The sequence below is a fragment of the Phacochoerus africanus genome, chromosome 2 (assembly GCF_016906955.1).
Source record: "Phacochoerus africanus isolate WHEZ1 chromosome 2, ROS_Pafr_v1, whole genome shotgun sequence".
Classification (NCBI taxonomy): Eukaryota; Metazoa; Chordata; class Mammalia; order Artiodactyla; family Suidae; genus Phacochoerus; species Phacochoerus africanus.
The window spans coordinates 164,397,873-164,410,695 of NC_062545.1; the positions used below are offsets into that span (position 1 = coordinate 164,397,873).

Sequence of the window (12,823 nt, forward strand, 5' to 3'; positions counted from 1 at the left end):
GTCACCAAAGAAGTCATCAAAGAATGAAGGAATCTTCAACATAAACATGACGTTTTCTTACGTGGCATATCCAAACACAATATTGGCAGTGACTTTTAGTGCATCCAAGATTGGAATGGTGTCATCATAGTCATTTCTATTTAAATGGAAGGAGAGAAAGATGTAAACATGAAAAGTTAAAACAGCATTCTTAAAAGAGCATAAATAATGAAAAATATATGATACTGTTATATTCCACATAATTTTAAATTTATATGTTCAAAATTCCTTTATCTAGTTAGTATATTTACCAAAAAAAAAATCCAGGGTCCCTACATTGTTGAGAGGGCAGAGAATCCTTTTTTCTTATTAGTTTTAGAAGTGGAGTTACATTTGAACTTGGGCATTGGGTTTTTTTTGGGTTTTTTTTTTTGGCATTGGGTTTTGATTGGTAAAAGCTGAACAAGCAAACTGTAAATATGAGTAGAATCATCATTGGTTCTATTCCTGCATAACACAGCGGCAGACCAATGGAATCCAAATCGTCAAACATATGGGTCAGCTAAACTTCCTATGTCTGCAAGACCAGGACTAACTAACTAGAGCGACTAGAGGCCCCCACTCTGTGGGTGCTGTTTCTGCTAATTCCTGGAGGAACAACTGCAGTGATTATTGGAGACATCCAAAGGCATTCTGAGGAGCTGCATCTTTTCTCGTATGAGTAAATACCCACGCCCTTTCGTCCATCACTTTTGCTCTAGAGCAGGTATACACAGAAAAAAAATACATTTTCCTCTAACTTTCTTCTTAATCAGTTTCAGTCTATAATAAAATTCACAAACTTAAGTGGTTCCTTGCCCAGGTTTGCCTTAGATCTACCTTGTCAGGGTTGATATTTAACTAACATGAGACAGCTTCGCTATATAAAGATTGGACAGCCTACCTTTTCCTGCACATATCCAACAGGAACACATTGAGTCCCGTTTCTTTTTCTTGCATCAATTTCAATATATTTTGAACGCATAGACAATTTTCAGACCTATATGGATTTGGAGCATCAATAGGGACCATAAAGCTATTCCCAAAGTTTTCATAACCATGTCCCGCATAATATAACAGTCCTGAAAAGCAAAGAAAGAGAAATTGCACTCTGAACATCTAGCACTATGAAAGGAACACCATTTTTCTTTTCTTTCTTTCTTTCTTTCTTTTTTTTTTTGTCTTTTCACCTTTTCCAGGGCCGCTCCCACAGCATATGGAGGTTCCCAGGCTAGGGGTCTAATCAGAGCTGTAGCCACCGGCCTACGCCACAGCCACAGCAACAAAGGATCCAAGCCGCGTCTGCAACCTACACCACAGCTCATAGCAATGCCAGATCCTTAACCCACTGAGCAAGGGCAGGGATCGAACCTGCAACCTCATGGTTCCTAGTCGGATTCGTTAACCACTGCGCCACGATGGGAACTCTGACTTTTATTTTCTTAAAGTTAAATGCAAGCTTATTTACAAGAGATGCAACTATAAACATACTCAATGTTAACTGAATTTGCATTGAAAATTGCCAAAATAGGCAAGTCTTCATTTAAGTACTGAATTTTAAACCAACATCAAGATGCTATCCTGAAGTGTATTTCAATTCATAAAAGTTATACATTTGTTACCACTGGTACAATATGGAATGCAATTTTATCTCATATTTAAAAACAAAAAAGGCTAAGGACTTTTGACACATTTGTCTTCTCTGTAAAATCTTCAGGGCAGTCCTACATTTATCTGTGATTCCTGGTACCAGCAGGGGTTTAGTGAGTATTTAATGGATGAAGGAATAAAGAATTAAGATGAATAGCCACTGCAATGTCAGGTGTGAGAAATTCCATAATATTTTATTATGATATTAGTAAGGGGTATAAAAATATAAAGCAGAGAAGGAAATCTCATTTCATGGCTTGTTATTTCTTTTTGTTATGATATAAATAAATATCATTAACTTTCCACCTGTAATCTGAATTAATCTAAAATTTGGGTTAGTTTTAATGTTCAAAAGATGAGTCATTTCTTTGCTGAGAAATAGTACTAGACAAATTGCACCAAACCACTTGGAACACCTTCTTGAAAAGAAGTTCATTTTGGATGTTAAAAAAAAAAATCAATATGGACCCTCATAAAAAATACTTGATAGAAATACTTATGAACACTTGATGAAGACACATTCCTCTAAGCATGCAGTGTCTCGAGCCCACTAATTTTGCTCCCAATATTCTGGATATGATGCCTTCTTTATGTGGTATTCTAAAGCAAACAGTAAAAAGGCATTTAGATAGGGGAAACCAACAAAAAAGCTAATTCTTTATAGTTGCAGCCCCAAGCCCTAGCAAGAAGGTGTCTTTTAAGAGCAAAGAAAACTTGTTTCCTTTGGTCCTAGAGGGCAAGATGCAGGTGGCCTACTTTTCTTGAACTATTATTCAAATGAGAAAAATGATTCTTTGATATGTTCCCATTTTAGGTCAAAAATGACAAAAGTGGACACACCTATTTATTCAGTGTGGGTTTATTCTCCCTCAGGTGAGCCCTGAATATTATCATGTAGGTAGAGAGGAAAATGAAAAAGTAAAGACAGAGTTCCTGGCCCTGAGGACCTTGCAGCTCATTCATCCCCGCTCATGTTAGTAGTTAAACAAAGAGAAGTCGGCATATTTGTGATGAGGATGACCACTGAATGAGATGAATAAAGTGCAGAGAGGAATGTCAGTGTGAGGTGCAGTGATAACAGGTGGTCTTAAGAGAAAGGGTACAACCTGGAAAGGCAGAGCAATAGCAAGGGATGTTATAGTCAGGATGCACAGAAACAAGCAAGGCTTGGACCTGGAATGATCCTGAACAGAAAGGACGCTGAAAAGAAGTGTCCCGGCAAGAAACCGAATTATCACTGTAAATGAAAGTCAGAGTGCACAGATAGGAAGCGTTTTGAAAATCATGGCAAAGGACTGGGTTCAATTTGCTAGGCAATGAAGATCAAGTGAAAAGACAACCCACAGAATGGGAGGAAATATTCATCTGTCTCTAAGGACATTAAAAAAGGACAAACCATATATCCGTCAAAGGATATTTATATCCTTATTTATACATGTTTATATCCTTATTCACACACATTTATATCCAGAATATATAAACTCTACAATAATAAAACGACAACCCAATTTAAAAATGGGTAAAGGATTTGAATAAATATTTCTTCAAAGAGAATATGTAAGTGGCAAATAAGCACATGACAAGATGCCCAACATCATTGACCATTTGGGAACATGGGATACCACTTCGCATTTACTAGAATGGTTATAATCAGAAAGGTAATGACAGGAGTTTCCATCCTGGCTCAGGGGAAATGAATCTGACTAGGATCCATACGGACGCAGGTCTGATCCCTGACCTTGCTGGTTAAGGATCCAGTGTTGCCGTGAGCTGTGGTGTAGGTCACAGACTCGCCTCGGATCTGGCATTTATATGGCTGTGGCATAGGCCAGCAGCTTCAGCTCCGATTCGACCCTCAGTCTGGGAATCTCCATATGCCACGGATGCGGCCCTAAAAAGACCAAAAAAAAAAAAAAAAAAGTAATGACAGATATTGACAAGGATGTAGAGAAACTGGAAACCTTATTTATTTCTGGCAGGAATGTGCCATAGCGCAGGCACTTTGGAATTAGGCAGTTCCTCAAAAAGTGAAACTTAAGGAGTTCCCTCTGTGGCACAGTGGGTTAAGAATCTGACTGGAGCAGCCTGGGTGGCTGTGGAGATGCAGGTTCAATACCCAGCCTGGTGCAGTAGGTTAAAGGATCTGGTGTTGCTACAGCTGCGGCTCCAATTCAGTCCCGGGCCTAGGAACTTCCAGATGCCACAGGCGTGGCTATTAAAAAAAAAAGGCGTTCCCGTCATGGTTCAATGGTTAATGAATCAGACTAGGAACCATGAGGTTGCGGGTTCGATCCCTGGCCTTGCTCAGTGGGTGAAGGATCTGGAGTTGCCATGAACTGTGGTATAGGCTAGTGGCTATAGCTCCAATTCGACCCCTAGCTTGGGAACCTCCATACCCTAGAAAAGACAGAAAGACAAAAAAAATAAAAATAAAATAAAAATAAATAAATAAATAATAAAAATTTAAAAAAAGGAAAAGAAACTTAGAATTATATGACCCAGCAGTTCTATTCCAAGGTAAATATGCTAGAGAACTGAGAATGTGTGTCCACAGGAGAATGTGTACATGAACATTCACAGCAGCATTATTCAGAATATCCCCAAAGGGGAAAACACTAAGATGTCCATCTGCTGAGGAATGGATAATCAGAGTGTTCTGTATCCACACAAGATTATCCACTCATAAACATAACACTACAACAGAGATGAACCTTGAACACACTGTGCTGAGGGAAAGAAGCCAGACACAAAAGGACACATATGGAGTAATTCCAGTTATATGAAATGTCCTCAATAGGCAAATCCAAAGACAGAAAGTATAGCTGTTGTTGCCAAGAGTTTGGGGAAGGAGAATTGAGGCATTAACTGCTAATGGATATGGGGTTGCATTTTGGGGTGATGAAAACATTCTGGCATTAGGTGGCGGATGCACAACTTCGAACACACTGAAAACCACTAAATTGTATCCTTTAAAAGAGTAAAATTTACACCCTGTCAAGTGTAAATTTCCTTACAGGAGACTATTCCCCATCAGTCTCCTTCCTGCTTCCAGAGCAAGATACCCTTATTTTTAATGCCGAAGACCCTGCTCAAATTTCCATCACCACTCCATCTACCCAAATCTTCACCGAGGTTCCAGGCTTATCTCAGATTCAGAACCCTGGCAGGTTATCATCTGGTCTCCTACTTTCTAACACACGTCAGCCTCTCCCTGCTGGGAAATCCTGCAGTAGCACCCTGAGGCTTAAAATCCTGTACTGGGAGTTCCCATCATGGCGCAGTGCTTAATGAATCCGACTAGGAACCATGAGGTTGAGGGTTCGATCCCTGCCCTTGCTCAGTGGGTTAAGGATCTGGCGTTGCCGTGAGCTGTGGTATAGGTCACAGAAGCGGCTTGGATCCAGCGTTGCTCTGGCATAGGCTGGCAGCTACAGCTCCAATTAGACCCCTAGCCTGGGAACCTCCATATGCCGTGGGAATGGTCCAAGAAATGGCAAAAAGAAAAAAAAATAATAATAATCCCGTACTGGCTTTTATGAACATTTTATAGTTCTACATACAGTTTCTCTGATAAAAGTAATCATAACAACATTAATTTTTATATTTGCATAGCATTTTTACAGTTTTCAAAGCACCTTCATATCTGTGATCTGATTTTAATCCATTTTTTTTTAAATTGGAAAAAGCAACTTCCAAAGGGAAGGTCTAGCTTCCATCATCCAGGAAAAGCTAAGTGTGGCCCAGTATTCCAACACTGTATGCTCAGCTCTGCAATCACTGAAATGAAAGCACTTAACAGCAAAATACCGTTTCTCCATTGCAGAATAATTCATGAAAAGTGTAATAAGCACTTTGTATCAAAGTCTACATGTGAATTATATTGCAGGAGATTCAGTATTTTTACGTAAAATAACTAGACCAAATCACTACATTTTAAAAATTCCATCTCCACTTTCCTTTAATTAACCTCCCCTATTATTCAAGGATAGAAGGACAAAAGGGATATCTTTTAGAACATCAAAGATTCAATGTGGTTAGAAATATGATCCTGTGAGTTAAAAGCTTTTGGGAGTTTTACTTCTTGGGAATATGATTTCCAAGTACATAATCTGTCGCAGATATTTCTGTCTACAGAGAAAATAACTGTTTAAATGGAAGACTTGCCCACTAGAGTTATGCTGCAGTGCATCTAGCCCAGGCTCTGATCAGACGTGCATTACCATCAATCTACACAGCTCTTACTGAGTGTCAGGCAGGGCTGGAACAAAGCGCTTGACTTCTATTATCTCATATAACCCTCACAACACAGATCCCATACTAGCAGTATCACCCCCTTTTACAGATGTAAAAACTGAGACGCTGAGAGGTTTAACAGCTCACCCACATTCACACGACTGATAGGTGACAGAACTGGAAGTGAGATGCCAGCCAGATCAACTACTACACTATATTACACTGTCTCTTTATAATCTGCTGGCTTTCTAGTTAACTTTACTATTAGGAAATAAAAAATGTCAGTGTACTGTTTTTCATGGCTTCATTATACTATCATTTAAAAAAACGCTTTTTTTTTTTTTCAAATGAAATCTTAGGCTAAACCTTAATATGTAATAACAGATGAGAGCTGGATTTATCTATTGAGGCCTGAAGTGGAAGGTAATCCAAATCCCCCACCTAACAATAAAGAAAAACTTGGCTTCAGGAAATTCCAACATAGTAACAGCTATAGTATTTTGAGCACTTTTAGCATGACAAGCACAGGGATAACTATCTATTCCCTAACAACCTTGTTAAGTTAGTCTGTCCATCCTTTGTGGATGAGAAAGGTGAAATAACTTGGTCTTGGGCACACAGCTACTAAGAGAAAGGCCAGAGCACTGAGCCCAGGGTTGGTTGCTCTCAGGTCTGCTGCTTAACCACCAAGCTGCCCTGAAGTGACTGAGTCCTCCAGAGTGAGTGAGGCTTTGCATACTCTGACCAGACTCCTTTAATCTTTGTCTCTATCAAAGCACAGCTCAGCTGCAGCAAGTGATGAATGTAGAAAGGCTTTGGGGGGTGGGGTTGATATGGGGCCAAATAATTACTCTCTATCCTAGTTTTAACTATGTTAAGACAACTGGAAATCTTTATCCTTACTTAGCTTCTAAGACATGTAGTATAGTCAGTTATTTCTGTTCTTAGATTGTGTTTTTAATGTTTATATATGTTTAAAATGAATTTTTTTTTCTGTTCTGTTAATTTGCATTTCTTCTATGAATCCACAGGCAGTATAATACAGAAAGGCATAAATGACTGCCTGTGTTTTCCACCTATGACATTCCTAGCACTCTGTCCCCCCTACCCCCCAAAGTGCTCCTGGTCCCCTGGGGCTGTCAGCTGTCTGGGAGGGCACAGTCCTGGGGAAACGCCTACACCCTCAGGCCTCTACCGCACTTACATGGAGAGCAGATGTGTCTGATGTTTGGGATAGTCACAATACTTCAATATAATGCAGCCGTCCTGTTAAGACATGAATCAGTAGTGTTTAAGAATCTTTCTAGCTTTCTTAAGCTGCCATTTTGCTTTAATATGCCTCTTTTTTCCATATTTCAAGTTGACGTTTTTTTATTGCGGCAAAGCTTTGGCATGAGCTGAAATCTTCTTGCCAAAACTTATATACATAATTTTTTTTTTGGCCACGCCTGCAGCATGTGGAACTTCCTGGGCCAGGGATCAAACCTGAGCCACAGCAGTGACAATGCTAAATCCTCAACCGCCAGGCTACCAGGAAACTCCTAATATTTCTGGTTCTCAGGTTTGTAGGCACAAGTAAGTTTAGATTTAAAAAGGCAAAGGACTTAAAGCCAAAGCGACAATGTCAATAAGAATTGAGAATAAATAATCAAAACTCTTCACGTAACCCCTCACACTTAAAAATACTTCAGCAATCGCAGACGATGGTTAATATTTTTTTCCTTTCACCTCGTTACTTTTGGGGAAGTTTTAGAAGCCTTTTCCTGTTTAAGCTATCTGTACACTTATAAACCAAGTTAAATTTTTTTTTTTTGGTCTTTTTGTCTTTTTATGGCTCCATCCTCAGTATGTGGAGGTTCCCAGGCTAGGGGTCTAATCGGAGCTATAGCCACTGGCCTACATCACAGCCATAGCAACGTGGGATCCGAGCAGCCGCGTCTGCAACCTACACCACACCTCACGGCAACGCCGGATCCTTAACCCATTGAGTGAGCCAGGGATTGGACTCATGTCCTCATGGATGCTAGATGGGTTCGCTAACTGCAGAGAGACGATGGGAACTCCCTAAACCAAGTTAAAATAACTAACTGCCTTATTACAGACTAAAAAATATTGCATCATATACCCTACTATATTTTCATAAGAAAAATGCATGGATTCAGCCAGAGTCATCACTCATAAAGAAGATTACGTTGTTAAAATGTCAGCATAATAACTGAAAGTCCAAATCCTAGGTATTTACCTTGATTCATTTGTGTAACAACTATAGTTCTTACTAGGAAGAAATTCATTTAAATCTTAGGAAGATTTTAAGACGCTCCCCCATCCCATCCATATACAGTAACATGCTAAATCTTGAAAACGATTTTTTTCTTCCATTAAAAATTCTACTTTGACCAGTTATAATGGAAAAAATAAAAATCATTAAAAAAAAATTCCACTTTGAGAACCTTCAGCAGTTCTACCAACCCTGCCTCCTCATATCAGTCTAATTATAAATAAAAGGGTTAAATTTATAAATTATTAAAGTAAAATAATTGGAAAGATAGAGGAGCCAAATTGATGCTTTGTTTATCGGTGGCATCCTAACAACAGGCCTAAAATGTCACTTTTCTGGCAGAGTGTAACTTCACGAGAAGCACAGCTCTCAGCAAACAGCTCAGGAGCACAACAGCTGGCCATCCCATACTTGCAGTTATGCCCACTGACAGAAAGACATTACCAAAGAAATTAGTTACTACTGACAGCATATTCTCTTTTTATTTAATTTTGTTGCTTTTTTCTGGCCATGCCCGTGGCATGTGGAAGTTCCCGGGCCAGGGACTGAACCTGTACCACAGCTGTAACTAGAGCCACAGCAGTGACAAGGCCAGACCCTTAACTGGCTGAGCCATGAGGGAGCTCCAGCATATTCTCTCTTTAAAGAATCTCTATCATGTATGTGGTGTTCTTAAACACATTTAAATGAAAGAACAAGAACCATTAAACATTTACTGATAGGATTTTTGTGGAGGTCCATCTTTACATCTGGATAGAACTTTAGTTTACTGATTGTTACAATATGCCTCCCTCACCATCCTTTCCTTGTTAAATTTTAGTTCCTACTAAAGGACCAGAAAATGCCACGCAGTAGTTATAAAAAGGAAACGTGTGGAATGTACATTTGGTTATAACCTTTTATACTCCAAACACACACACACACACACACACACAGAATAGTGCATTACATATATGAATATGGATTTTGCTATTTGGTCATTGGTATTTACTGTAGCTCTTGTCAAAAAACAAAACAAAACAGTCACACAAGACAGGTAAGAATTCTAATAAGGACAATGTTGTTTTGACAAAAATAAGACATGAGAGTAAGGACATCAAGCTAATGAGTCATAAGGAGCTATAGAATGAAGATCAAGCCATATTTTATTACAAGAATAAAACTTTTCTTTCTTGGCTGCACCTGCTGCATGTTGAAGTTCCCAGGCCAGGGACTCAACCACATCACAGCAATGACCCAAGTTGCTGCAATGACATTGCCAGATCCTTAATCTGCTGCACCGCAAAAGAGAACTCCACAAGAATAAACTTTTCAATTCAGCAAGTGTTCACCATACTTTTCTCTGTTTAACTCTTAACTTATACAACAAAAAGAACAGTGGATAATTATAAAAACAAAAATGATAAATATCTTACCATAGACTCCTTTGTCTAAAAGCAGTAAAAATTCATCCACAGCGTTACGCATCTCATATTCAGTAAGATCCAACAGGGAAACGACTTTGAAATCCAGCTGTCTTAACAAGTTGGTCAATTCATATACATCCACCAAAGGAGCTTTAAGCTTGGGGTGCTCCCAGTAATTCATATTTCCTATCAAAAGAGCAACCTTGTCCTTTGCTGTTTAAAAAAGGGGGGGGGATTTAAAGGGGGATGTAAAAATTAAAACTTATGGAAATGGCATTATTATAAGAAAAAGTATGCTTTACAAGATTCCATTATTATTTAATTTCATTTTAGCGCTAACACTTTTTTTTTTTTTTGTCTTTTTAGGGCCATACCTGTGGCACATGGAGGTTCCCAGGCTAGGGGTTCAATTGGAGCTGTAGCTGCCAGCCTACACCACAGCCACAGCAAGGTGGGATCTGAGCTACATCTGCGACCTACACCACAGCTCATAGCAACACCAGATCCTTAACCCACTGATCGAGGCCAGGGATTCAAACCTGCAATCTCAGGGTTCCTAGTTGGTATTCGTTTCCACTGTGCCACGATGGGAACTCCATGTGCTACCACTTTATGTAGCAGACAATATACTCTACTGAGGAATACAAAGGCTAAGAAATCAAATAACTGAAATTAAGCTTAATTGATGCTTTTGAGAACTAGGCAAAGAATATTAGCTGTATGTGAAGCATAATGGTATCTAATATCGAGGTAATACTTTTATTGAATTACAACTGATGGAAAGAATATAATATTCAACTAGATTTTTAGAGCAAATTGCAAATAAGGAATGTTTGGAATTGGTAACCATCACATTAGGTTATATTTTTCTGACAATGGAAGAAGCCAACAAACAAAAGAAACACCAAAAAGAGGGACAGGAATTCACATCAGAGCAGGTAAGGGGAAACAACAAAGAGGAAAGGAAAGCAGGTGTTTAATACTGTCCTTTTTTTTTTTTTTTTTGCCTGCACCTGCGGTACTCAGAATTCCCAGGCCAGGGATCAAATCCACAACAGAGCAGTGACAACACCGAATTCCTAACCTCTAGGCCACCAGAAAATTCCCTAAATATTATATTTTTATATTTTCAGTTGATGCACTGTCTTCTCTTAGCTTCTTAAAGTTTTCCCGTTTGGGTGAGATGCGGCTCCCTTAGGGCTGTGTGAAGACTTTTTGTATGAATATTGCACAGTTCATTTTCTGACCTTAGTGCACTGAGGCTTCGCTCAAAGGTGAGGAATTTTTCTGTTTGTAAGAGGCAAAAAGATCCACACATGACTTTAAAAGTAAGCTCACTCAATCTGGCATACAGCTTGTCCAAAAGAGTTGTGGAAGGCTGAACACAGCTTAGGGTTTAAGAAGTCTTCAAAGTTGTACCTTTGCCAGTCGGGGGTGTGGTTAAAGGTTAAAGATTAGAGATGGTGCCATGACAGTAGGAGCCTGTCATAACGTCTTTCCCGAGGGTTGGCAATAGGGTGTGTGCAGCACACGAAACAGTCTGAATTTGTGACCGAGATACCAGGAGCAGCAGGGAAGGTGGAACGAGAGCATGTGGCAGTCCTGGCCAGCTGGCTGAAGAGCCACCTCCTTCTGATGCTGGCCAGGACTTGGTGACCATGCTCTGTCACTAAGGACTGTTAAGTAGTTTGTTTAGAAATTAATATGAATACCACTCTTTTGCAGTTGAAACAGACACAAATAATCACATTGCTGACTTGATATCTACAAAGTGTAATGTAATTTTAGATGTTTCAAATCATTAATATTAAATATCACCAAAAATATCAGAAATTTCTTCTTTCCACAGGACACTCAAGTCTAGGGTTAAACAAAGTCTGGAGAAAGACTAGCACCAATTCAAACAATGCGACTCTCAAAGTGGCAAAAAACCCCTCTATGTGAAAAGGCTCAATACTTCTATGTCACAGCATCTTTGTTTTATATTTACATTTTCAGAGATTTCTTGCAAATTGCCTGTTCTTATGAGTATGCACATTTTTGAAAAAATGAAATGATAGCCATATTTCTAATTCAATAAGTCACTTCAAATCCTGTACAAATGATCTTCTATTCCAAAAAAAGGCAAATTACTATTTAATAAATAAATAAATTGAGACATGAAGCTCCTATTAAATGACCATTAGCTTTAATAAAACTCAAAAAACATTGAGAATACTCAAGATGCATTTCAATAGGAGGCAGTATGAGACTTATTACCATCTCTGTATTTCCTCTTTTTTTTTTGCCTTTTTAGGGCCGCACCCATGGCATACGGAAGTTCCCCGGCTAGGGGCTAGGGATCTAATTGGAGCTGTAGCTGCCAGGCTATGCCAGAGCCATAGCAACGCCAGATCCAAGCCGCATCTTCGACCTACACCAGAGCTCACAGCAACGCTGGATCCTTAACCCACTAAGAGAGGCCAGGGATTGAACCCACAACCTCGTGGTTCCTAGTCAGATTCGTTTCTGCTGCACCACGACAGGAACTCCTCCTCTTTTTTAAAAAAATAATTTTCTCCTTAAATTAGAGATGTAAAATAAAAAATTAAACACAAAGAAACTAGAAACATACTCTCACACCAATTTACCCACTATAATAGCAGGACTCTGAGCTGGCTACTCCACAGAAAAATTTCAGTGCATTTTTTCCTGAGCCCATCAACCCTATCCAAGTTCAGAGCTAATCTCAATACAGTGATGGATTCAGTTCAATTTGCCTGGAGTGATGGGAGGCAGAGGACTTGCCATTGCTGGCTTACATCATTACAGCTCAAATCATGAGATTCCCAGTGTGATTCAGGCAGTAAAGTGTCTGTAAAGCATAGAGGGTTTTTTGTGGGATATTATGATCGTTTAGGAGATATATTAGAATTAAGTTCTATTGACAGAAAACAATTATCAGGTATGTAATAGAAAAAAAAATCACTGGAGTTTTTTTGGGGAAAAAAAGCCGATTGTCAAATTAAGCATTATAGGCTGTTTCTGCTAAGATCAATTCCTTTAAAAAATTATTTAAGTATAGTTGATTTACAATGTTAATTTCTACTATACAACAAAGTGATTCAGTTGTACATATAAATACATTCTTTTATTTTTTTATTAATTTCCTATTTTTGGCCATGCCTGCAGCATACAGAAGTTCCCAGATCCGGGATCAAACTCATGCCATAGCAGTGACAATGCCTGATCTTTTAAC

The 12,823-nt window shown here is 39.0% G+C and overlaps 1 protein-coding gene across 4 annotated transcripts in view; it reads right to left on the reverse strand.

The window, feature by feature from the left end:
* MALT1 (MALT1 paracaspase) overlaps positions 1–12,823 on the reverse strand; it is a 64,172-nt gene that overhangs the window by 10,105 nt on the left and 41,244 nt on the right. For all 4 annotated transcript variants that reach the window (XM_047767042.1, XM_047767041.1, XM_047767044.1 and 1 more), the window contains 3 exons: positions 9,595–9,798; positions 923–1,100; positions 62–136 (listed from right to left, as the gene is read on the reverse strand). In XM_047767042.1, the coding sequence (XP_047622998.1) occupies positions 62–136; positions 923–1,100; positions 9,595–9,798 (457 nt within the window). The remainder of the gene's footprint in view (positions 1–61; positions 137–922; positions 1,101–9,594; positions 9,799–12,823) is intronic.